General features: G+C 35.8%; 1 protein-coding gene across 1 annotated transcript; it reads right to left on the reverse strand.

Annotated features, from left to right (window-relative positions):
- Positions 1 to 982: 982 nt before the first annotated feature.
- Positions 983 to 26,814, reverse strand: fer1l4 (fer-1 like family member 4; the record flags this gene model as incomplete). The annotated part of the gene is made up of 46 exons (XM_079396144.1): positions 983 to 1,163; positions 1,275 to 1,375; positions 1,486 to 1,787; positions 1,863 to 2,104; positions 2,852 to 2,950; positions 3,139 to 3,224; positions 3,627 to 3,808; positions 4,139 to 4,293; positions 4,579 to 4,749; positions 5,002 to 5,129; positions 5,814 to 5,930; positions 6,039 to 6,173; positions 6,305 to 6,408; positions 7,122 to 7,161; positions 7,253 to 7,369; positions 7,943 to 8,055; positions 8,741 to 8,906; positions 9,180 to 9,341; positions 9,560 to 9,670; positions 10,282 to 10,455; positions 10,787 to 10,921; positions 11,190 to 11,314; positions 11,449 to 11,632; positions 13,031 to 13,183; positions 13,278 to 13,394; positions 13,495 to 13,582; positions 13,676 to 13,776; positions 13,965 to 14,085; positions 14,183 to 14,372; positions 17,884 to 17,992; positions 19,073 to 19,176; positions 19,497 to 19,772; positions 20,269 to 20,455; positions 21,039 to 21,213; positions 21,389 to 21,551; positions 21,774 to 21,858; positions 22,157 to 22,219; positions 22,306 to 22,437; positions 22,555 to 22,615; positions 22,822 to 22,995; positions 23,084 to 23,125; positions 24,623 to 24,717; positions 24,876 to 24,975; positions 25,107 to 25,195; positions 26,476 to 26,531; positions 26,736 to 26,814. The coding sequence occupies 46 exons, from the start codon at positions 26,812 to 26,814 to the stop codon at positions 983 to 985; spliced, it is 6,090 nt and encodes a 2,029-aa protein (XP_079252270.1).
- Positions 26,815 to 27,014: the final 200 nt, after the last annotated feature.

The raw sequence follows: 27,014 nt of genomic DNA on the forward strand, positions 1-27,014 counted from the left end.
CCTGAATGCAATACACTTTTTTTTTTAATTTTTTTTTTTTTATAGATGTTGGTTTCTATTTGTCACATCATCAAGTGCACTGAGCAGCAGTGTCACTGAAGCTGTAGCATATACTGTGACCAGGCTGGAGCTCATTTTATTTATCAAATTTACTGTTGTGTACCTCTGTAGAATAGGCTTCTGTCATGAACCTCAAATTGCTGAATTTTGTAGTTCTGCAAATAAAACCCTAAACTTGAAAAAAGACAAGTGAAGTTCAGACAGTCTAGACATAAATGAAATTCATGTAGACATAAATGAAATTTATGAAATTTTTGTTCTGAATGAAGGCTGTGAATGTATATACTTTCCATACCATATCTCTTTATTGACTAAACAGTCCTAGAATACATATAAAATAAAATAAAAATAATATATTTAAAAGCAGAAGCATGATTGGAAATTAAATTCTTAAACCTTTTTTTAAGCGTTTTTAAAACTCATCAAGGCTGCATTTATTTGATTAAAATTATTAATTTCTTTAAAACGTTTGAACATCAGTGTACATGTAATTATAAAGCATTAAACTGCACTGAATTTATTAAAGGCGCAGTAAGCAATTTCTGAGAAACACTGTTGAAAGTGAATCAGACTGAGCACCAAAACACACTTAGCCAATGACCAGTAAGGGGCGTGTCCACTAATGATGGGGGAGGGGGGCTACTGCATTGCCTATTAGTGAATTTGGAGGTGGAGCTATCAAGATAGGGGTGTGATCATTTTGAGTAGGGGCGTGTTTGTTTTGGTTATTTTAAATATCAACAGTGATAGTCAGAAATGGCTTACTGCACCTTCAACAGGCAATTGTTTGGATTGTTAAAGTCTGATTAGTTATTATTGCTTTTGTCTTTCCTATTAAAAGTAAATAATGGCTATGTAAACGCGTATAATTATTTCCCCTGTTGATCAGTAAATTTCTTTGTTTATGTGCATTTCCACCTTCTCATCCATTGACAATAAGCTGGCTGATGTGTGTAGGCAGGGTGTAGAGGATGAGGAAGAGGAAGAGCCCCAGAATAACCAAAATGATCAAAGCAATGATGTACTTCTTGTACTTCTTCCAGATAAAGAACACAAATGTTTTCAAGGGGTTCACAAACCAGTTGAAGGATGTCTTGGGGCGACTTAAGGGAACAAAAACATATTTATGCAGCACATTTTAGTACGTACACAATAAAGATGTAAACTGATATGAATATCTATATATGCACAGATAGTGTGTTTTAGCCTCTTACTTTGGTTTGTCCAGAGGTTCGGGTTCTTTGTGTGCTTTTCCCACAGGGTTCTTCTCGGCTTCTTCAGCTGTCACTAGGTGAAACTCTGCCTCTACTTTACCCTGAAAACCACATTAATGAATAAGGAGTTTGAGTCTACCTTTACAAAGTAAACAAGTGTGTCACCACATTGATTTTATTCTTTATTGGTGCACTGACAAAGTGCTTGTACCATTAGAAGGAAGGTGTTCCCACTGTTGTCCACAAACTGCAGATCTTCTGGTTTCATTTGGCTACGCTTGCTTGACTTCTTTTTCTTCTTCTTCTTGTTTTTCTTCTCTTGTTCTGCCTCCCTCTCCTCTCTCTCGATGTCCGCTTGGCTCTTTAGTTTGATAAGCGGCCACCAGCCCTTCATCCTCTTGCTGCGGAAGATGGAGAAGCGAGGGCCAGCCTTGTCTTTGGCCATCTTGATGCTGCATTGCTCGGATGATTTTGATGAATGGACCATATCGCTGAGACGCAACTCTATGGATCCTGGAAAGGAATTTATGTTTTTACTGACTAACTAGAAAATTTCATACATGAACCCTAGTAACTACAAGCACTGACCCAAGAAGTCATTGGAACCGATGCGGTCATAATCCCAGACCTGCAGCACCAGAACAGCCGGTTGGCGGAATTCAGTCTCCTCAAGGGCGAAGATGGACTCCTTCTTCTTGTAGATGATCTCCTTCTCAGTAGGAAGATAGTCAAAGTGAAAGACAAAGCGCCAATTGAAGTTGCCTTCACCAGTGAGGGAATTAAAATGCACGTCCGTCTCCTGTTTCTCATCTTCCAGACCTTTAATCCAGCTGGTGAATGGAAAAATTATATTTTTTATTATATTTTTTAAAATATTTTTAATAACTCCATTATGCTCACAAAGGCTGCATTTATTTATAAAATAAATTAGTGCTGTCAAACGATTAGTTGCGATTAATTGCATCCAAAATAAAAGTTTTTGTTTACATAATATATGCATGTGTACTGTGTATATTTATTATGTATATATAAATACACACATACAGTATATATTTTGAAAATATTTACATGTACATATTTATATTCATATAATTTATATTATATATAAATATATTTTATATAAAACATAACATATTTTTCTTAAATATATACATGCATGTGTGTGTATTTATATATATACATAATAAATATACACAGTACATATTATATAAGCAAAAACTTTTACTTTGGATGCAATTACTCGCGATTAATCATTTGACAGCACTAATAAATATAGTGAAACATTAATACTTTGAAATATTATTACTAATTAAAATAACTATTTTAATATATATATATTTTAAATATAATACATAGTTAATATATTTTAATCTTTAAAAAAAGACAATATCTCACTTCCACTTTTGATTAATTTAATGCATTCATGCTGAATAAAAGGTTTAATTTCTTTAAAAAAAAATTATATTATGGAATCCAAACTTTGTTTTTTATGGAATTTATACGGAACAGAGAACTGTAAAGTGGCATCAAAGAAACTTTAGATTTCCTTGGCTATTTAATTTCTTGTATATTCTGACCCTTTAACATAGATGTCACTTGATGGCTCTCCAGTGAAAGGATTGACATCATCCAGTACAACATCATCAGTATTCCAGATGATCACACGCAGCTCATAACTAGAACACAGGGATAAATATTCTCTCATTACACAAATAATGCACATAAGCTAATTATTATTCTTGAGAGAAGTGTAGAAAGTAATCTTCAGATCTTTAATTCTCTTTTTTTCAATGTCTTTTTGGTGACACTTTGCTCTTGGAACATAGATTTCTTTAGCATAATGAACATGTGATGTCCTGATTACCTCTCTGGAAGTCTAGGTTTGATATTAACAGGTGGTGGTGGAGGTACATCCACAGGAAACATATCAATCCACATGTGAACATAACCCTGCCATGTCAAAGGCATAAGAGATATGATTATGGACAATGGTGTGTCCCAATTTGCACTATTCTATGCCAATATTAGTATAAATAGTGTGACTAGTGTGCTCACACTGAAAATTCCAAAAAAAGAAAAGGTGTACTTCAAATGCCCAGATGATGCACTCAATTAACCGAAAAACGAAGTAAACTGTCAGAGCTTTAATAACGTCCTATAATGAGAGGGTATGCTGGATGACAAAATAAACTTATATAATTCATACATAAGATGACTGAGTACATAATGCATTGAATAAGTGTATAGTGTACAGTGCGTCATTTGGGACGCAATTTAAGTGATGGTTTGATTAAGCTAACTGGTCTTGACCAAGACGGCTAACCAGTCATAGTGTGTGCGATAGAGTCTGACCTGAGGGAGGCCTGGCTTTTCGGCATTAAGCAGTGAGCGGACCTCCACATGCTCAGGAACCAGAGGACATGCTCCCTCACAGAACTCTCTCATCTCCTTCCAGCGCTGCAGGACACTCAGAGCTTTATGCTCATCCAGCTCTGCATAGTCTTCCTCAGTCTTCTTATTCTTCTTCAGCAACTCTGCAGGATCCAAGTCTCATATTAATTTATGTATATCTATCTATCTATCTATCTATCTATCTATCTATCTATCTATCTATCTATCTATCTATCTATCTATCTATCTATATATATATATATATATATATATGTATGTTACTTGCATTTTGACAAAGGCAAACGTTGGAGTTCAGTGCCATAAAACAATAAAAAGATGTGGATATTTTTTGGTATCTCTGTTTTATACCAAACTCATTTTTTCATTGAAGAAACAGAACACAAAATTACTGTTTGTATTACATGAAGGTGCTTTATAACCTTTATTTTATTTTAATAAACTTGTATCTCCACCTTCTGGAAAAGCCTCATTGGGAGCTTTGAAGATCTTGTTGAGAACTTTAATTTCAGACTCTCGGTACTCTGGAGATGGAATCCCATTTTTGCGGCAGAGCTCCAATAATATCGCAGTGGGTTTCTTGGCATCTCTCCATTTATTATAGCCATCCCTGAAATCACAAGACTGTCTGTGACTGATTATGATCACAATCATAATCTTATTTAACCTTTAGAGAGTCAAATGAAAATCAGGCCACAAAACCGCTTGATTTATCTCAGTGTTTTAAACGTTGCAGCTGCAAACAATCTTCTGAGAGCTCTTCCAATATGAGCTTAAAGCAGTCAGTGAGCTTTGAGAAATTCTGATGACAACGACAGTAGTGGTCACGACAAAGATAATAATATCATTATAATAACTATCACCACCATCATCACAGGCTAAAACCATTACCCACTTATCATAATGAAGTGCCAGGCCACACCCGGCGCGATGGCGGCTGTAGAAACGATTCTCCAGGTCCACGTGGGTTTCACCAATCAGGTCATCAGAACCAACAAGGTCGTGGTCAAACACATACAGTGTGAGCTCTGTCTCCAGGGGGAAGGAAACGGTCAATTCAAACACTCTGTGGGGAGACAAGTGCTCAGTATATCAAATCAGTAACCAAACCTGAGAATAATGATATCACAGATTTAGCCTTTTTTTCAAGTTATAACTATATCTGTAGTTCAGGCTGTCAATGTGCATGTGCCGTCAAGAGTTAAAAACACTGTACAAGAAAAGCCTCTATGAAAAATTTAATTTAATCTTTCATTCTTACAGGCACCATACTGAATTTTGTGAACATTCATTCATTTTGTGAACAGACGGCACTTACTCTCCAAACACTGGGTTCAGTTGTTTGGGAATGTAGCGCTCTTTGCTGTCCATTTGCTGCTGGCCAACTTTTACCACCACATAGGGGTCTGCTTTTCCATTTGGGTCTGTGGGTGCCAGATTGGTTGCCTTGGGGTTCAAAGGGGAAAAAAAGCATAAACAGTTCACATTCAGATTCAATGCACAGAAAATTTAAGGGGAAATGATAGAAAACTGTACCATTGTGAAGCAAGCAATGCACCCTTCAATGTGACATGCTCCATTTAAAACCATTGAACATTTTTCTTATTCATGCATAAATACATGAACGACTATTTATTTACAAAATGTAAAAGATGATACAAAAAAAAAGTTGCTATGTAACAACAGTTATTTTCTTCTGTATTGTGATTCATTAGAGTGAAATGGATTATCATAAAAGAGAAATGTATAGGGGGGACTTGGTTTTATGCATCGGTTGTTGACTGGATGGCGGCTGAATGCAAGATTGCAGACAGTTCTAAGAAACGAGAAGAATTTAGGCAGACTAAATGCTTTGGAGAAGTCTGGCATACATTACCAGAGAGACAGAGAGAAGTCTAATGCTTCACCATAAAATTATGATGTTTTGATTTAAAGAGAGAGAGAGAAACAAGCATGGATGAATCATTCACAATAAGATTAATAACGTGCATTTAGAAAATAGATAGCCCATTTCATACCAACTTAAAACAAATAATGACAACATATAAAATATAAAACTTAGTCAACTAACTGTGCAGAATTTGTAAAAAAAAAGAAAAAAAAAAAATGAATTTGTTTCGTAAAACCTACTTTTACTACATATACCCTCACAAGGACTTTGATGGGTGCATTTTTGGGAATCCCATTAGTGATCTGGCAGTCTGCATCCTCGTCTTCGGGAGCGATGGGGTATATCAGAAACGATCCCTGCAATTAACCACAGCTCCACTTTAACCTCTAATACTTGACTTTTTTCATGCATGCTGTCACACTGTAGATCCAGCACATGAGAGCTTGCCAAAACGCACATCTCACCTTATATTTACCCATATATCTCGTACTTTCATCTTCCTCTTCATCTTCCAGGCTGGATTTGCCTTTGTAGACAGGAAATATGTGCAACCAGTCCATGAACTGAATGAATTCATTTTCAAGCTCAGACTTGTAAAGCTAGGAAATGCAATAAAAAAGTGGGCAGAAAATGTAAATAGCAAATAATGCAAATAGTTTTAGATGGCTGAACAGCAGATATAAAACACTGTATTGAATAAAATAAAAGGAGTTTGAAGAACATGTCAAACCTGTAAGGTGGCCATTTTCTTCCTCTTTGGAGCAGGCGGCTCTATTTCAATCACAGCCTCATCATCCTCTGCCTCTAGTGCTGACATGCTCAATTGTGCTCCATCTGCAGAATGTGACATTACTATGATACTTTGAAATACATTCAGTCCTAAGCATCCTAAAGTAGAGGATGTGGCCACTTAGGTCACACTAAAAATGTGTGAATGTCATCACACAAGACAGCTCAAACCAAGAGGCATCCACAAACAAATTACGCTAGACCTTTACTCAGAAGTAATTTCACTTTCAAACAGCCCATAGCTGATTTTTAGAGCATATATGAAGTCATTTATCCTCAGATTCACACAGGTGTCCTAAGCAAAGGATGTGGCCACTTAGGTTACATTAAAAATGTCTGAATGTCATCACATAAGAAAGTTCAAACCAAGTGGTATCCACAAACAAATTATATTAGACCTTTTCTCAGAAGTAATTTCACTTTCCATTCACCCATAATTGATTTTAGTGCATGTTTGGAGTAATTCCCACAGCAGACTAACCACAAGTTCATGTCTTGTTCAACTACATTTGGTATTTTGTTATGTAATGCATTTGATAATACATTTTTAAGCACCCAAATATGTTTTAGACCTCTGTCCAACTGGTTTCATTCAGATGTCTGAATTTGCTGTTGTTACGCTATTCCAAATTCAGACGCTGATACATTTAGTGATACAAGTGATGTAAGTCTTTATGAAAGAGTCATTGATTTATTCACAAAAATGTTGATTCATTTATAATAGCGTAACACTTAAATCCTGCTTGCGCTCATAGTACCTCCATCTTGTCCATCTTCCAAGTCATCCTCTTTCTCCTCCTGAAGAAGAGATGGAAACAAGTCATTTACATGTTGAGAAAATCAACAAGACACGTCGTTTATACAATCTATTATCAAAACAATTTATCACCTGTTTTTCGAGTTCAGCCAGTGATGCATAATATTTAGACCACCAATCAAGCTCCTCCTTTTCTGGTGGCTCCTCCTCTAACTCCTCCTCTTTTTTAATCGCCTTTTTGATTGGAGACTGAAAATGCAGTTTTCCACAATACGTTATTTTTAAAGTTAAAACTCATTTACTCACGCTTGTTTCACTCCTAACCTTTAATATTTGTGAACAGGCCTTTACATGAACATGTATTTTTAAAAGCCAAACGCACACACTCATGATTGAAAGCATCCCATTTGGATGTCAGCAGGGGTCTTGGCTATGTAGTGGCTGCCCAATGAATCAGAGTGATCTAACAGCAGGAGCTCAAACTGACACAGGAACACACTTCGCTGTGCTCATCAAACCAGCAGATTCACACCATAATCAACAGGTCAATGGGTGCAAAGGGCTTCACATTTAATAACTGCAGGCTGTGGATGGTTAAAACATGTGTGCTAAGAACTCATTAGGAGCTATTTCAAACATCCCAAAGCCGCCAACTAACGTCATTTCACCCAGACTGGATACCCCGTGACCACATGGCAGCTGCCTGAATAAAAGTGTTTGTAAAACCTCAGAAAAGTGGTGGAAGATGGCAGATACAATTTTGAACTGCTTCACACATATAGTAGTTTCTAATGGACTGAAAAAAAAGACAGTGGAACTTACCGTGACTAAGTTAAGTGGGTTAACAGGAATTTTGCTATGCTTCAGAGGAAGTCCACCCAAGTCCATGGTGATCACTGTGGTTAGAGGAGTGGTCTTCTGGGGAGGCTTCTTCTCTAAAATTGTGAGCGAATGTTTAGGATTTTTCAATGTGAAAATATATTAAAAACTATAGTCTATATTCTATATTTAAAACCAGTCAACCGTGACCATGTTTAGATGTGCAAAAATAGTGATATGTTTCAAAATGTGGTTATACTATATAATAATAATACTTTGTTTTTCAAAGAAGTGTCTTATGCTCACCAAGGCTGCATTTATTTGATAAAAATACAGTACAAACAGTCTTATTATGAAATATTATTACAACTTACATCTTATTTAGAGCATCCTCTGTTCTACTGGATATTCAGTGTTCTAACTCTACATCCACTGGATCAATCAGACTTACAAACAATACAAGAAATAAGCATATAGGAATCTCATGAGTTCTCATTATGCAATTTATTGGAAGTAATTCTTGTGCGTTGCTGTTATGAATGAGAAATTAGTTAATTGAATTAATGTTCAGAACTATCTTCTAACTTAACCATAATATAGATCCTAAATAAGAATAATGTGCATCTAAGTGTAGTCAGTGTGTTTTCTCATTTCAGCAAAGTTTCATGCCATCCTAGTTTGTAAAGAAAGAGTCTGGTGCACTTCTGAATGTAAATTATTTATGTGCACATATCAGAAAAGCAGATGCTTTATTTTTCGGCATTTAAACCACAAACATATGAGCTATAAAAGGTTCCATACCCTCAGGCTCCTCCTCCTCGTCTTTCCACTCCTCTTGATCCCTGGGACCAAACTGCACGAGGTTTTGGACCACATGAGTTCCCACCAGGACCAGCCTCCCAAATGCCCTCTGCTCCATTATGAAGATAGTAAGAGGAGGATGCAGGTAAACGAGCTCTGGAAGTTCCTGAGGACACATAAACTGTTATGAGCTATTGTGCAGTTATGATAATAAAAGCAAGTAGTAGACCATTAATATTAAATCATCCTCATCAAATATTTAATGCTTACTTTTTTAATGTTTAATAATTGTGTAGTAAATCATTCTGAGTAAGACATCTCACCAGTACTGATTTTAGTAATTCTGAAACAGGATATGTGATCAATGCTTGTATGACAAGCATGTTCTCAACACAGTTCTTGAGATAAGGTCTAATACTTTGAAAAGAGGGAGTCTTACAACATCAAAGTGTTTAACCACATCACTGAAGTTGGGATTCAGCTTGTAGCTCTGAATTTCCTCAGAGTCGATCATGTGGCCCGCACACTCAATCTTCACTTGAGGTCGCTCCACTTCAAACAGGTTGACTCTTTTCAGGTCCCTCAGGCCCCAGTACAGCACCTGCCGTTTAAGGGTTTGAGTTCAAAACACTGTAGACAAGTACCAAACCAGTCAGCTGGCAAACTCAAACCGTGCTGCTATTTTAAACACTCTCTTGGGGGATGATTTATGAACACATTTGAGAAATCAATTTGTTCTTTGGCATTGAAACCTTTAAATGTTGATGTTAAATAAAGCTCTTGCAACTTTTATGTGTTTATATCTGTTCAAGTTTGCACCTCTATTCTGTATTTCCTGAGCACAGGTCGAACTCCCTCGGGAATTATATAATAGCATTCTTCTTCCATGTACTGTGGTTCCTTGGGGTCAACATCCAGTGGCAGAGCTGGCTGAGATAGATTCAGAACACACAAACATGACATTTAAAAGGCATATTTTAAAATTTTTCTGATATATATATATATATATATATATACAGAGAGAGAGAGAGAGAGAGAGAGAGAGAGAGAGAGAGAGAGAGAGAGAGAGAGAGAGAGAGAGAGGTGGAGCATTGGCTGCGAGTTATCTTTACCATCATGTAAAAGCAGCACAACTGTTTTCAACATAAATAATAATAGGAAACGTTGTTTGCGCACCAAATCAACATATTAGAATGATTTCTGAAAGATTCTGTGACTAAAAAATTCAGCTTTGCCATAAAACACTGCATTTTAAAATATATTAAAGTAGAAGACGTAAGTTTATAATATAATGACAATATTACTTCACAATATTACTGCTTTTACTGTATTTTTGATCAAATAAATGCAGCCTTGGTGAACATAAAGAGACTACTATCAAAAGCATTAAATATTTTAATATATATCTTTCTATTCATTCAGGTGTATTAAGCTGCTCTCTAACAGACAAATGAATGCTTAGTCATGTCTATATGTGTGTTAATCTAGACTCTTCTCGCTGTCTTTTTCAGTGAAATGAATGAGAAAAACTGGAGTCCCACCTCTCCGAAGCTTGAGTAATCCAACTCTATGAGCTCAAGAGCTGCCAAAATTTCACCAGCTTTGCTCTTGCCTTTTGTGATCTCAAAAAACTGCAGCTGGGGTTTTTTATATGACTCTTCCACGAACTTCAACTCTGGCTTTGCAAATGCACGACCAAGGGCTTGTGGACTGCCCTGTTGTAACATTCAAATGCACCACAAATAAATCGCACTGTATAATAAACAATCATAAGTGTGACTTCTTGTATTCTAGTCTATTCATGGATGTAATATGCTCTTATGCAGTATATAAGTAGACTTTTTAAACAGGAATAACCAATACATCTGACATTAACATTGTATGTGAAAACATGGTGCAGCTTTATTATTTATTTGATTTCAAAATGTACTACTGTTAGAACCAAACCTATGCTTTTGTTCAAGCATGGTTTTTAAGTGCCGTTTACAGTTGATTCAGAGATGACAGCATTTCAAAACAGTTAACGCATTAAAAGCTATCACTCACTAGTTTGTTGTAGTCATAGATGTTGATGATGACCACAGGAGGGTCTTCTCTGTACTCATCCTTACTGCCCTCCATCAGAACCTGATCATAGAGAAGTAACTCACACCACGTCGGGGACAGAGTTTCTTCCATCACCTACAAAGAATAAAATCTTTTAACAATCTCTGAGACACAAAATTACAATCAATAAAGGCTGAATGGCTCATTTCTATGCCCCTTCAGATCCTAGTGGGACTGAATGGACTTAAATGGGTCATAAAGTCAAAAATGGGTCAAAAATTGTCATAAAGGGTCAATAAATCTCATGTGAATTGAATAAAACTTGTTTTTGCTTTCCCTGTCCAGTGCTTTTTATTGGGAACAGAGAAAAAAAAAAAAAACTTTATATATATATGAGACCCACCCGTGTGACCTGACACTGTGTGCTGAACACAACCTTGACGAAGGGGTCGGACATTCCATTGTCATCGGCTGCAATAATGCCACGCGCTTGATAAATGTGAGCACGTAACTGGAAATAACGACTGTCTGGATGAAAGCACAAAAGGAGAGACTGTCATTTTCGTGAAATGTCATCCAAATTAAAATATATAGATTTTCGAGACAAATTATGGAGAATATCCGAGATGTTTGTATTAGCTGAAATGAATTTCTTAAAATACCTTCCACTGCTAATTTGGTGGGAGGCATGTTACGGGGAATTGATGCACCAGAAGTCACCTCTTCGTAAATGGGTCTGAACTCTGCTGGAAGGCTGGTGACACAGTTTTTTGCGTACTTTGTGATACCAAGCCACATATATACTTCCAGTTTGGCAAAAAATTCCCCCACTGGTCCTCCAGGGGTCTATAGAAAAAAATTATAAAAATACAGAAATAAGCTACACATACAAGACTTTAAAAATTCTGGACAAAAAGCCTAACCAACATTACCACTACCATATTTTGTAGAAATATAATTTTTTGAGTATTGATAATTTTAGACTTTAAAAAAAATGTGTGTATGGTACATACAATTTTAAATGGTTTGGCACCTTCTATAGTTTGTGATTTTGTGCATTTTCTCTCTACAGACTGCAAGATCTACTAGATTATCATCTACTAGTGATTTTGTTGTTCCATTTTATCACTCTGCCTCTGGGTTAGCGTCTTTCTAAGCGAAAGCTATCTCTCATTGGAACACCTTACCAGAAGACATAAGGATGTGCACATATATTGAACTCTTTATTCATTATTTTTATTGTTTTATTTTGCCTCTGATAGGATGTGCATGTATTTGTATGTTTTATTGTGCTGTATGTGTTTGCTGTTTTATGTTTTTATGTTAGTGATTACCTGCCAAGGGGCTGCGGATGAAAACTAGCTATTGGCTAAATTCGGTACAGTGCATGAAACGGAAACATTTATGTTAAAATTGTACATGGTCCCTTTTCAAATAAATAAATACTATTTAAAAATTTGGGGTCAGCAAGATATTTAATGCTTTTGAAATAAGTCTCTTCAACCAAGGCTGCATTTATCTGATCAAAAATACAGTAAAAACAATAATATTGTTAAATATTTTAATTTAAAATATATGGTTTATTTTAATATACTATTAAATGGAATCTATTTCTTCCAGTCTTCAGTGTCACATGATCCCTCCGAAATCATTCCAATATATTAATTTGGTGCTCGCTAAACATTTCTTATTATTATTAGAGTAGAAAACAATTAAGTTGCTTAATATTTTTGTGGAAAGCATGATTCATTGATTAATAGAAAGTTTGAAAGAACAGCATTCATTTTAAAGATAAATCTTTTGTAACAAATATTTTTACTGTCACTTCTGAAATTAATGAATCCTTTCTGTATTAATGTCTTAAACAAACTCTCACTGATTATATGCTGATGTACATTTTTAAGCAACAACAAAAATCACAATAATAAACAACACAAAGAAACAATATGTTGCTCCATTTTACTAAGGTTAAAGAAAATGTTAGATTGTAAAATTTAATTTCATAATAATTGTATCTAATTGTAATGATTGTATTGTATAATAATACATAAAAAGCATGTGCTCATCTATGACAAAATCATGTTTGTTGTTGTTATGAGTGGGCACTGGGCAATATTAATAATCGCTAATGTATAGTGTAGTTCATTTCAAACTGTCATGCCAATTTTATTTTAAGAAACTATCATGAAAACTGGATTGGACAGAAAAAGATTTTGCAATAAGTGATATGAAGTGCGAATTCACCTTCATGTACACAGCAGTGATTTTCCCGCAGTCTTTTCCCTTCTCTTCCTCCACCAGTGAGAACAGGACGGAGGGTGCTGGGATCCTGGTGTAGGCCACTCGCCTCCCTCCACTCAGCATCCACAAAAACACATCGGGCAGAGTGCTCTGAGGCTGCCATATGAGAACACAAACACTTACATACAGTTCTGGTGGTAAAAAACTACATTTGAGATAAACAAGACACAGCGAATCTTGGTAACATTACTTCTATGGCCAGAAAGTGGAGCCTCTTTGCGATATTCTTGAGATCCGGTAGTCTGTCTTTAACTGTATTTCTGGTCACTCTCTTTCTCGCTCGCAGGGCCTGTTTGGCCAGCAAAACCTGCAATTCATATCACATTCTCAATGAAGACTCTTAATGGGTTTAACCATATAATTCATCAGCGTACTTCTTTAACACCAAATTCAATACAGTCACTCACAATGTTCCTTTTGATGAGCCCCACACGGCACTTATCCAGGGTGTTTTGACGAGCATTCCTCTTCCTGTCTAAGTTACTGCAGTACTGCCTAAGAGCGGTGAGAACAAGATTTCTATTTTCTATAATGTACGATGTAAGAGGGGAAATACAGACTCAATATTGTCATGCAAATGTGTCCTACTTGCAAGTGGAAAAGAATTCCAGCGTGACATCCACCAAACGTTCTTTAGCCTTGATTTTTGATCTTTTCAACAGCATCTCCACTTCATCAATGCCATATTCCTTAAAGAATATAGGACACAAGTCAAACTTAGAAAATTAGATTTTCGAACAGTCAAGTTAAATAGATGCTGTTGGAATGACATGAGGAGAATAAGGTAGCATGTGGACTGTAACACATTTTAGATTGTCATATTCGTAATCCTGCTCATCAAAAACACAATCTTATATTTCTGCTCAGTGTCACTTGCCAGTCGGTCAGCCATCTTGGACAACCAATTGCTGTTGTGAAATCGGAAGGTGTGATCCTCGAAGTAGCTCCACACGAAGATACATGGTTTCTCTCGGAATAAGGGAATGCAACTAAACGATCTGAATGATAAAAATGATCAAATTTGCTGCTATTCTTGCACAATCCTGCTGCACTCCACATAACGATAACCTGTCAGCCTTGAGAATGTTATTTCACCTGTCGTATTCAGTGGGCTGTGGTCTCCTGGGTGGTGTAACGGATTTGTCTTGAGGGCCAGGGTTCAGAAGTTCATCTCTCTCCAACTCATCGTCTGATTCCAACAGCGGCTGCCTGTCTTCAGCCAGATTCTCCTGACTACCACTCTTGCTGGACTTCACTACAACATCTGCAGTTTTCCCATAATTCCCTGTGAAGCAGTGTTATTGTAACTAAACATAACTAAGAAAAAAACGAATAACTCTGAAATAAGTGACAATATAAATAATAGATGAAAACTGTAAAACAAAAAACAAAAACAAAATATAGCTGCGAGCAGCGATGACGGGCCCAAGCCGTCAGCATACGCCATCCCGGTGGCATCGATAAAACGGTGCCCAGCGAGCACACACATTACAGTAACCCTCTGGCAGTTTGGTTTTAAGGGATACGGCAATTAAAGGGTTATTCCAAACCATCAACTCTGTGAAACACACACACACAGAACAACATATAAAACTTTAAATTCTGTGAAAATATATTTTTCATTGGTAGTTGATGTTAGTTAATGCATTTACTAATGCTAACAAATGAGAAATTATTATAGTTACCAAAGGTTTTAATGATTTATAAGCATTTTTTAATGATTTATTTTTCCATTAACTAACATGAATAATTTATTCTAACACAAATGAATAAAGTAAAACATATATTGTTAATATTTAATGTTATTTGTGAATTAACCAATGTTAAAAACAACATTATTTAACTGTTGTTAATTTACATCATTAATAAATATATACCATTTAATGTTTATCAAAATCAATTCCAAAATGTGTTAATATATTATTACATTTTAAAGTTTTATCTTTTGAACATGACTATTTTTCTAATATTAAAAATATTTTGTTCATTGTAAGTTCATACTATCAATGAAGAATTAACATGCTGTAAAAAATATATTTTTCATTGTTAGTTCATGTTAATTAATGCATTCCCTACTGTTAACAAAAGAGACTTAATTATAAAGTGTTATCAAAACCTTTAATGCTTTATAAGCATTTTTTAAGGATTTTATTGAGAAGTTTAAACAGACCCTCTCTCTCTCTCTCTCTCTCTCTCTCTCCCCCTCCACACTCACTGAACTCACACAGTCAGTCACCCACCCAGTCACCCACCGCACACATTAGAAGCACAGAGACAGGAGAACTCTGATAGTTTTAATTTTCTGCTCTCCATAGTGTATTGTAAATTCATGAAATTAATCACATATCTCAGACTGTCTTGTTCTGTGTATGTAATTTTTTATGAAGTGTTTGGAAGCTGCTCTTTAAAGATAAAAAAAAAAAGTGTTCTTTTTTACTGTAACTTTAATAAATTGCCATTAAATCACCGTTCAAGATATCCTAAATCAGTCCGCAATGTAGCATCTTCAGTATCTTGGAAGCATGTGAAAAAATGTTTGGTGTGAATTTTTGGTTTCTGCTTGAAGGAGTATGAATTTGTTTACAGCCCGTTTAAAAAAAAAAAAAACACATAAAAAAAAAAAATAGCCGATTTCCTGTTGGTCGTAGCTAATGACTGTAAATTAGAAAGTTGTCCGGATTAATAAGAACAATTTATGTACCGAGTTTGGTGTCTGTAGCTATCATTATATATATATAATCATTAATAATTATATACCATTTAATGTTGATCAATATTAATTCCAAAATGTGTTTATATATTATTACATTTTAAAGTTTATCTTTTGAACATGACTAATTTTCTAACATTAAAAAGATTAATAAATGCTTTAAAAAAATTGTTCTTTGTTAGTTCATACTATCATGGAAGAATTAACATGCTGTAAAAATATATTTTTCATTGTTAGTTCACGTTAATTAATGCATTTCCTAATGTTAAGAATTGAGACCTTATTATAAAGTGTTATCAAAATCTTTAATGATTTATAAGCATTTTTTAAAGATTTAAAAAAACAGACCCTCTCTCTCTCTTTCTCTCTCTCACCCACTGGCTCAATCCACACAGTCACTCACACAGTCACTCACACCCCACCCCACCCCCACCCCTCACTCAGCTGCAGGCTGACAGGGATCTCTCACTCAGAAGCAGTCTAAGTCTAACTCTCTGATAGTTTTCAAATTTTCTCCTCTGCATAGTGTATTGTAAATTCATAAAATTAATCACATATCCTCAGACTGTATTGTTCTGTGTATGTAATTTTTTATGAAGTGTTTGGAAGCTGCTCTTAAAAGATAAAAAAAAAAAAGAAATGATCTTTTTTACTGTAACTTTAATAAATTGCCATTAAATCATCGTTCAAGATATCCTAAATCCGTCCGCAATTTAGCATCTTCAGTATTTTGGCATCATGATAAAAAATGTTTGGTGTGATTTCCGTGTTTCTGCTTGGAGGAGTATTAATTTGTTTACAGCCCGTTTTTAAAAAAAACCCACATTAAAATAAATATAGCCGACTTCCTGTTGGTCGTAGCTAATGACTGTAAATTAGAAAGTTGTCCGGATTAATTAGAACAATTTATGTACCGAGTTTGGGGTCTGTAGCTAAAACTAACCCCCTCATTTTTGACAAAAGGTGGCGCTATAGAGTGCCTCTTCCACGCCCGTATATGAGCTTTTTCCAGTGTCTAACTATCATTAATACTCATATGTGTGTTGAGTTTCATGACATTCTAAACATGTTATCTGCCTCAAAATCACCAGAAACGAATTTTCAACTTTGACACGTTGCCATGGCAACATAATTTTAGATATCAATCTTCCCTTCACAGTTTTACATCGGCTGTGTTTTGACATTATTCTGGTGAAGTTTGAAGCAAATCGAGTAAAAATAAGATGCTGAATTCAAAGCATTTTGAAAACGACACACTTCCTGCAGCCAGTTGGTGGCGCTATAACTTTCAGTCATAATAGTCACATCTATCCGATCGGCATCATACAAAGAACAAATCACTGAAGTTTGATCTACATCATACAATGTATGTGGACGTTATTAGGCATTTCCTGGGTCTCATTTTTCGCCATAACTTCATCGCCTCGCCACGGGCAAACCGTTCGACATATCAAAAATATCTTCGCAATTTAGCGTCCCCAATGTCTTGAGATCATGTTCACCGAGTTTGGTGGTAATCGTATGGAAATCCTCAGAGGAGTATATCAAATTCCAGAGCATGCGCTTTTTAAACAGCCCTGAATAGCCGACTTCCTGTTGGGCGGACCCTAAGACATGCAGCGTGAAAGTTGTTCAGCTCAATGAGTTCTATATGTGTACCGAGTTTCATATGAATACGTGCAAGTATGTGTGAGCTATACATCAAGTTTTCTGACAATTTTCCAGGGGGCGCCGTAGAGCCCCTGTGCCACGCCCGGGTCCCAGCCTCAGCGGCGTCCTAATGGCCGCAGGTTCCAACGTGCGTGCCAATTTTCGAGAGTTTTCGGGCACGTTAAGGCCCCCAAAAGTGCCCGGATGATTGAAATAAAAAAAAAAAAAAAAAAAAAAAAAAAAAAAAAAAATAATAATCCTTAGAAGAACAATAGGGCCCTGCGCCTTACTGGCTTGGGCCCTAAATAGAAATGTGGCCGTGCCAACTAGCAACTAAAGAAAACTGAAATAAAATAAAGCTCTACATAAACAGTTGTATGAGTGGCTTATACTCAAACAGCTGTTTATATTATGAGATAAAACAGTCTAATCTTACCTATAGACAGCTCAAAGGTGACTGGTTTGGAGCCAATAGAAGGATCTATCATTGTCACTTCAAAGAAGGATGCAAACAACAAAAATTCATCCTTCTCTCCAGGGAAATTCTGCATGAGGAAATAACAGATACACCATTGATTAATTGTAACTAGATACAGTACATGTAATAATGTTTCTAACAATGTGTTATATTAGACAACAGTTTAGTAAACAAGTAATGAACATTTTAGACACAATATTGGAAATTATTTTGTCTCTTTTTCTTCCCAAAAAGTCTCCAGTAGTGAATGATTCAATATTTCAGTATCGCTTTTTATTTTTCCTCTTTCCTACAACTTGTTTCACTTCTGTTTCAGTTTTTGTAACCATTTCTTACTCTGTGTAAGTGAGTTGTTGTTGTTGTTTTAAAACATGTGTGCTTGGCTCAGTGTTGATGTCTGTATAGGTTGTTTATTCAGTTTTAGTTTGATTTAATTTGAGTTATTTTAGTACTTCATACTATATAGAAATGAAATAATATATATATTGAATTTATTTTTATACGTATCTATATGTATATGTGTGTGGCTGTACATACACATGTAGTTGTTTGGCTTAGTGTTATGTTAGAAGCATTATTATACTCATACCTTTTGTTGTTTTAATTTTTTAATTGTTTTTAGCTTATTTTTTTGTTTTCATTTAAATGTTTAGTATTGAAATTTGTATGCATTTGTCAATTTTATTTAATTTCTTTATTTTCTTAAATGTGTGTATATAGTATTTAAAGAGTTTTGACTTTTAGTTTTAGTTACTTTTTCTTATTTGTAAGTCGCTTTAGATAAAAGCATTTACTAAATGACTAAAAGTAAAGTAAAGTAAGTAAAGTAAGTATTTTGAACAAATTTAATGAATGATTCAATGACTAAGAGACAGACCCTTTGTTTGTTTTCTAACTGAATAAGTGCTGTGAATGAATCAATTGAGCGAATGATTCTCTGACTCACTCATAGAGACTCGTCGCCACCTGCTTTAACAATGTAGCCTGCAGAAACAGTCACTAAAAAATTTCCACACAGCCTGGGGCTGTCATGTAATGCTGCTCTGCAAATCAATTCTGAAGACTATAGAACTAACTCTTGTATAAGCTGAAATAGAACATGGTAGACTCTCTTCTCTCTTTCTATCAGGCAAACTTGGTCACTGACCTCAGGAAGAGGGTGAACATCTTCCACTTCCACTGTAACGGCAGCTGGTACCTCAGCGCCAACATCGTCAGACTCCTCGGCAGGCCCACTGGAACTCTTCATTGCTGAATACAATCATTTTTCAAATGTGATTAGAGTACTAGAAGATCTTTGAAACATGTTTGTGTGTGTATGAATGCATAACACCAAAAACACACAGTATGTGATAAAATGTTACATTACATATTGCCACTAATGTCAAATAAATTTTAGACATTCCTGATATCTGCCAATGGTCGAACAAAGAGATAACCCTGCCCCAAACGTCACACTATTGGCTGAGCTAATGTTATTAAGTTTAGCCCATTTCAGGATGCACAAAGAAATAGATTCCTTTTAGCACTGTGTCACCACACATAATGATTAAAGCATATTTTGACACTACCTTCTTTGCCTGCCGTCTTCTCCTTGGACCTTCGACTCTTGCGTTTAAGAGTAAGCCTGCTCATTTTGCTTTTCACATTTGCAATGGTTTTACTCTCCGTCACCACAACTGTAGGGGAGGAATAAACCTCCACAGTCAGTGAGAGCAGTATTCTGCCCCTATAGAAGATCCCTTCACTCAGACCTTCATTAAGATCCCTGTGGATGTCTCTCAGCGTGGAGTTTTGAGGAGAGCCGTAGAGATTGACCCAAGAAGGGCCAAAGGTGGGATTGAAACCTGATGGATGGAGATTGCAGAAAAATAATGGTAGTTGTTGTTTAAAAAGCGGTAAAAACATGAAGGTATCTTGTTAAAATGATGATGCAGATACATAAGTGGGGGATTCAGAAATGCATTTGTACTTAAAGAGATATAGTAGTCCACCAAAAAATATTTTAAATTCTTTAATTATTTACTCACCCTCATGTCGTTCCAAATCTGTATGACTTCCTTTCAAATACAAAAGATTATATTTTGAAGAATGTTGGTAATCAAAAACATTTGTTTCCCATTGACTTTCATTGTATGATCAAAAACAATTAATGGAAGTCAATGGGAGCCACAACTGTTTGTATGCCAGGATTCTTTAACATATCACCTTTTGTGTTCCACAGAAGAAAGAAAGTCAAATAGGTTTGGAACGACATGAGGGTGAGTAAATGATGACAGAATTGTAATTTTTGGGTGAACTTGGGATCTCAGTACATTTGCAGCAGTCACTATTAAAACTGACCATTTCGGTTGGGATTGGCGATTTGAAGAAGGTCCAGGAAGTGTGTTGCAACAGCCACATCGCCAATGTTGGCATCATCAAGAATCTGGATTTTGATTCGTCGAGCAAGAGGAGGAAATTGCTCAATGAAGGATATCTGTTCATTCCACTCAGGAGCATTAGTGTTGCTGTCTACTGACGTTTCCCCCTGTTCAATATGTAAATGTATGAATTTTCACGCAATTTCTATTGCATTTTTTTAAATAATAAAACATGTTTTTTACATTTTGTTTTTATTTTTCATTTTTACAATATTCTACCATACCATATACTTCATATAGTATTTGACTGATTTTTATGATACGCTACTGTATATATAGCATGTGTTACTTAGCTAAGAACAGAGAGTTTAGGTTTGGCTCCTGACTCCACTTGAACTTTGTCAGAAACAAGCTCTGACATCATAATTTCTTTTGAGCTGAAATGTTTGCGAATACCCTGTGTGGTAAGACTCCAAGAGCAGTTCAAATATTGACGGCACTTCAGCCCATTTAACAAACAAACGCACCAACAGGGTGTGCGTGTTTGTGTATCCCTTGACATAAGTGTTATATCACATTGGATAAGTATGTGGAAAATATAAGGAAAAGAATCTAAACGATAGAAAGATAATTTGACTGTTTAAATAGAAAAATCAAACATTTTCAGAGAAGGACTTTCTGTTCCTCCTGTTGAAACCTTCTGTGTTAAAACAAAATATCTAATTCAAAATTAAATTGAAAGAAAATCACCTGCTGGCCAGCGAATGTGATCTGAACATAAGGGTCGAGGAAAACCTTCTTGTCTCTCATTAGCTTCCCCATGAAACCTGAGTTCATGCTGGGCAGACCTTCAGCTCTGAAGATCTTCAGGACAAACTTTGCCCAAGGACGTTCTGATGGCATCCTCTTTGGAAGGAGAAGGTTCCTACACGCCACATGAAAATGCACTAAAATATATTAGGTTTCAGATGCTGAAAACTGACTACTGAACATACTAATGTCAATGACCAAAGAACCAAACATCTAATATTAATGTGTCTTTTAGGGGGAATATGTCCTTAAGAGGAGAACAGCCATGTTAACATAAGGCAAGCTCTTACTTTTCAATGTCATCATTCTGGCTGCCAGCTGGTGCCAAGCTGACCATGCCCATGGGATCTCCTTTCATCACCACACTCACTGTGCACTTCACATAGCCTTTAATTCCTGAGCGGGTATCTTTTGGGTCAGTAAGCGGAGCCCATTTCTGGTAGAAACGGTGATCTGTGGGATACAGTATATTGGATGTGTTAAGTTGTTGTAGTGATCAATGATGCACTAGACCTATAATCGTTATTTTTTACCACCGGTGATGAGTTAATTATCACCATTAAAATGTCTAGGGAATGTTATTATCGTTTTACCAATGAAATGAACTCTCAACTTCTATAATCTTCACTTAAATGAGCACTTTTTCCTTCTTAAGCTGGGTTTATCTGGGTTTACCCGGTTGCTGATACACTGTGCTGATGTCGATCTTAAAAGTTCCTATGCGGGTCATCAAAAAGGCGAGGATTTTCTTATGAACCACCTAAAATATCAAAGAAAAGAAAAAAAAAATGCCATGATATATGCACCATATTCATATTAAACATTGTGTCAGATAACTTAAAATATGGCAATATATAAATTACCTTACTTTATTCAAGCCAAAAATAAAGGTCAGATTAAGTAGAATTATCCTTTCAATACTGTATATTTTTCACTGTTCACCTGTGCATCATCAGTCATTATAAAATAATAGTGCATTGAAGCCATTGCTGTATATGTAAGAAACTTATGAAAGCCCTCTTTAATTGCCCTCCGATAGTGTCTCTGAGAATACTTACAGAAATCTCAATCACTTTATCAAAGAGCACATCTTGTGTCTCTTGGAATTCAAACATGAAGTTCTGAAAGACAAAAACAGAAACAAAACAAATCAGAGAGATACCTAAAGCTTCAGATGCTTAAAGCTGAGTTCTTTGCAAGTAGTTACCTCATTGTAAAATGGACAATTGGTAGACTTCTGAGTAGCCGTGTGCTTTTTCTCATCTCCAATAGTCACATACACTGCTGGGTTGATGTTCACCCCGACCAGTTTTTGAGCTTCAATCACATTTACATTCACCTGAGGGAACAAAAGATTTAAACGTACTAGATTCTCATCAAACAGAGTCAGCTATAAGGAAAACAATTACAGAATTCCTTGTATTTGAAATAAGCAGGCTTCATTTAATTGTTTTACCTGGAAAGACTTCAGTTTAGGTGTGACAGCAAGCTCATGCTTTGCTATAGCCTTGCAACGACTACACAAATAAAAAGCCTTGAGTTATAGAAGTATTATTTATCAAACTTGTTACATTCTCAGATTAAATTTCAAATATGGGAATTACACAATGAGACATTTTTAGTTATACAATGTGTAAAGTTTTGCATTACACTGCACTGCAGTACAATAGGTTTCTTTATGGTATAGTGAAATGTATTACACTGAAAGGTAATTGAAACTCACCTCAAAATGGGGGTGAATGTCACATTGGCACATTCGATGTCTGCAAAGTCATAATCATCATCGTAGTCATTATCATCATCTTCGTCTCCTTCCTCGTCATCAGTTTTCAAAAGACTGCGCCCGATCATTCTCGTCTCACGATCCAGCTGCTGAGGACGCAGGCCGTCTGAAGAACTACAAATCATTGAGTATATCAGTGTGAATACCATGAATAAAGGAAATGAAAATGTGTATGAGTTGCACGTAGTGAAGATGTCCTTACTTTGCTTCTGTAAAGCCTGTGTTCCTGATGACAAGCTTTGAGCTGAAATAGAGAAAATTCAGATTTACAAAGACATTACAAAACTAAAGGAATGTGACTTAGTCATTAAATGAATGAAACCATGGGTCCATCCATCCTTTCAAAATAGGTAAAAAGAAGGATTAAGGAGGATGAAGAATAGAGGAATGGAAGGAAGGATAGATGGAATAAAATAAAGAATGCAGGGTAGGAAGGAATATTGGATGGATGGAAGAAAGGAAGGAAAGAAGGAGGTAGGGAATGAGGGAAGGATGGAGGAAAAGAAGAATGGATGAAAATAAAAAGAAGAATGGGTGGATGGATGGAAGATAGAAAGGAAGAATCTATGAAAGGAAAGAAGAAACAAAGGTAGAATGAAAAGATGGATGGATGGAAAAAAGGAGGAAATAAAAAGAATGGATGTAAGAAAGCAGTAGAAGTGATAAAGGAGACAGAAGGAAGGAAGGAAGAATGAATGAATGAATTTCTGGATGGAAGGAAGGAAGGAAGGAAGAACAGAAGAAAGGAAATAGAGACAGGAAGGACAAATCGGAGGAAGAAATGACAGAATTGATGGAAAAAATAAGAATGAAGTTAAATGAAGATGAAAGAAATAGAGGGAGGAAGGCAGGCAGGTATGAAATGATGGATCGATGTAAGAAAAGAAGAAAGGAAAAATGGAAGGAAGGAAAGAAAGAAAGAAAGAAAGAAAGAAAGAAGGATGGAAGGTAGCATGGATGAGAAAAGGAAGAAAGGAAAAAGTAGGAATGGATGGAAGGAAGATGTTGAAATAATGAAAGAAGTGAAAACAGATGAAAGAAAAAACAGAAGGAAGGAATGATGAATGGATGGAAGGAAGGAAGGAAGGAAGGAAGGAGGTAGAGAATGAGGGAAGGATGGAGAAAAAGAAGAATGGATGAAAAGAAATAGAAGAAAGGAAGAATGGCTGGATGGAAGGAAGACAGAAAGGAAGAATATACGGAAGGAAAGAAGAAAAGAAGGTAGAAAGAAAAGATGAATGGAAAAATAAAAAATCATAATGGACATAAGAAAGCAGTAGAAGTCATAAAGGAAGGCAAAATGGATGGAAGAAGGGACAGAAGGAAGGAAGGAAGAATGAATGAATGAATTGCTGGAAGGATGGAAGGAAATAGAGGCAGGAAGGACAAATGGAAGGATAAAAGGACAGAAGGAAGGAAAAATTGATGGAAAAAAGAAGAATGAAATTGAATGAAGATTAACATAAATAGAAGGAGGAAGGCATGAAATAATGAATGGATGGATGAATGGAAGAAAAGAACAAAGGGAAAATGGATGGAAGGAAGGAAGGAAAGTAAGAAAGAAGGAAGGTTGGAAGGTAGCATGGATGAGAAAAGGAAGAAAGGAAAAAGTTGGAATGGGTGGAAGGAAGATGTTGAAATAAAGAAAAAGAGAAAATAGATGAAAGGAAAAACAGAAGGAAGGAAGGAAGGATGGATAAATGGATGGATGGATGAGATGAACATAAACAACATCTCTCACCCATCAATGTCCTGTTCTCTGATGAAGTCATCACTGTCCCACACCCCTGCAGCCCCCTGAACAGGGCTGTACTTCACCTCCAGCTCTATGTAGATCTACACAATACAATCCATCAACACATACCAACACAAAACAGCTTCAATCACACCTAACACCATACCAACAGCTAATGATTCAACAACCCTTCACCACACCATGTTAGAATTTCATAAAGAGTATCTGTTAAACTGAGAGCAGCTCTTCATTCACTCACATCAGTGAGACTGTGCTGACGGTCTGTGAGGGGCTCACGGAGCAGCAGCTGCCCCACAGACACCACATGCTGCAGGCTGATCACCAGCCTTCCCAGCAATCTGTGCACACAGCAATATACTGAATTGTTTTGGAATATTATGTTCATTAAGAATCATTTAGTTCATTTCCCTCGTCTTATTTTATATTTATAATGAATACTTTCAGTATGAGGGCTGATTCATGTTCTGACCTGTTGCTGAACATCTTACTGCAGTTGTAGACGCTGATTGACAGAATTTCATCCCTCTGAACCTTCCCATAGTGAGGCCATCTGAAGTGCTAGAGTCATAGAAATGCACAATAACAGATTCAAAGAAAACTGTACAAACATGTTCATTTACTGCACACAGGCTAAAGGCTTTTTCTTTTTTGAAAAATGTAATGCTGCTTATTTATTTTGTGGTAACAGTGATTTTTAGCATATATTTTAATTAGAAATAATAACATCATGAATGTTTCGTTCTGTCACTTTTGATCAATTTAACATGCCATTGCTTTCTTTCAACACTGAGGATAATATTTCTTGAGCACCAAATCAACATATTAGAATAAATTACATTTTTAAATATTTCCTAATATTCATACTTTACAGTATTTTTGATTCAAATCAGCATAAGGGATCTCTTTCAAATTATTATTTAATTATTCCAATCTTTTGACCGGTAGTCTGTGTGGGTGTAAATAAAATAAATACATAAAAAATAAATCAAAATCTATAAAATGGTGGTGTTTGCGTTAGATCTCTCCCTTCTTTACAGTCACTGCATTTCCCATAAATGAAAATCCCAAGGACTTCCTCCTCATAAAGCCAGTGTTGAACATGATTTATCTTCACGCAGATTGAATGTCATTTCTTTCTTGTTGTTTCCACCATTCCAGTATCTGTTAGTTTAAGTTAAAGGATAACCTTGTGACAGACCTCTAGTCAAATATTTTTTAATTTCATCACTGTATCTGAGCTCATAGATGTGGCTGTTTACAAGACTTTGGGAATGTTGATGTGTCTGTGGCAGATCTAGCATGGTGACTAAAGGTGTGGTTAGCATGAAGACCTCCTCTCAACATACTCAAAAAATAAAAAAACACTGATCTTCATTCTACAAGAATGAGCAGCTACGTTTGTTGCTTTCACAGGTGGTCTTCTCAAATGTATTATGAAAAAATAAAGGTAGGTAGCCTAAAATGTGAAAGTGGTAACCGGCACACTACTGCTCAATAGTTTGGGGTCAGTAATACTTCTAACCAGCAAAGGTGCATTAAATTGATCAAACATTGAGAGTAAAGACCTTGATAATAATTGTAAATGGTTCATTCAAATGATTTCTGAAGGAATAAATGACATTTTAAAATATATGAATATTAATATATTAATGGAAAACAGTTAGGTTCAATTGTAACAATTTTACTGTTTTTCTGATCAAACAAAAGTAGCCTTGGTGAACATAGGAATTTTGAATGGTATTGTAGCAACTACTGATCTTATATGAGGCAGTGGGAAATATTTTGCTTTTCTAGTAAACTACTTTCAAATTTTCACCATAAACAGCTAAAACACTTACCTCGTTGAAGATGGCTATATTCTCACACTGAAGGATCCTGGTTTTGTGGGTGAAACCTGGACAGTAAATTTTTTTTGTCTTTTTAAATACAGTAACACAGAAGTCTCTGAATATACATGTTTAAACAAAGATTTCACATGTTAGTCCCTCTATTATTTCACACAATATATAAATACTACACTTTTTCGTACATAGAATTTATTCCCCAATTAAACAGAACAATATGACAATATGATTCTTCCTCCATATCTAGCTCTTACCTCTAAAAGACAATTCCACTTTCCTGTCATATTTCCCTGGCAGGTTATAGATCTTCTTTAAAAGAACAGTGATAGACATGGTCGAGCGCTGCTGTGTTTCTGTGTCTTGTAATCCTGATCCACTGTTAGCTTTGAGTGAAGTTGGTCCTCATTGTTCTTAAGGTACAAACACAACACTCAAATCTGACTTAAAATAAGTGCTAGACAAATACATCCTCAATTAGGCCGCTGTTAAATATCCAATATTCATGTAGCCTTCAAAGTCAGAGCGTACGAACC

Source organism: Barbus barbus (genome assembly GCF_936440315.1).
Source record: "Barbus barbus genome assembly, chromosome: 37".
Taxonomy (NCBI): Eukaryota; Metazoa; Chordata; class Actinopteri; order Cypriniformes; family Cyprinidae; genus Barbus; species Barbus barbus.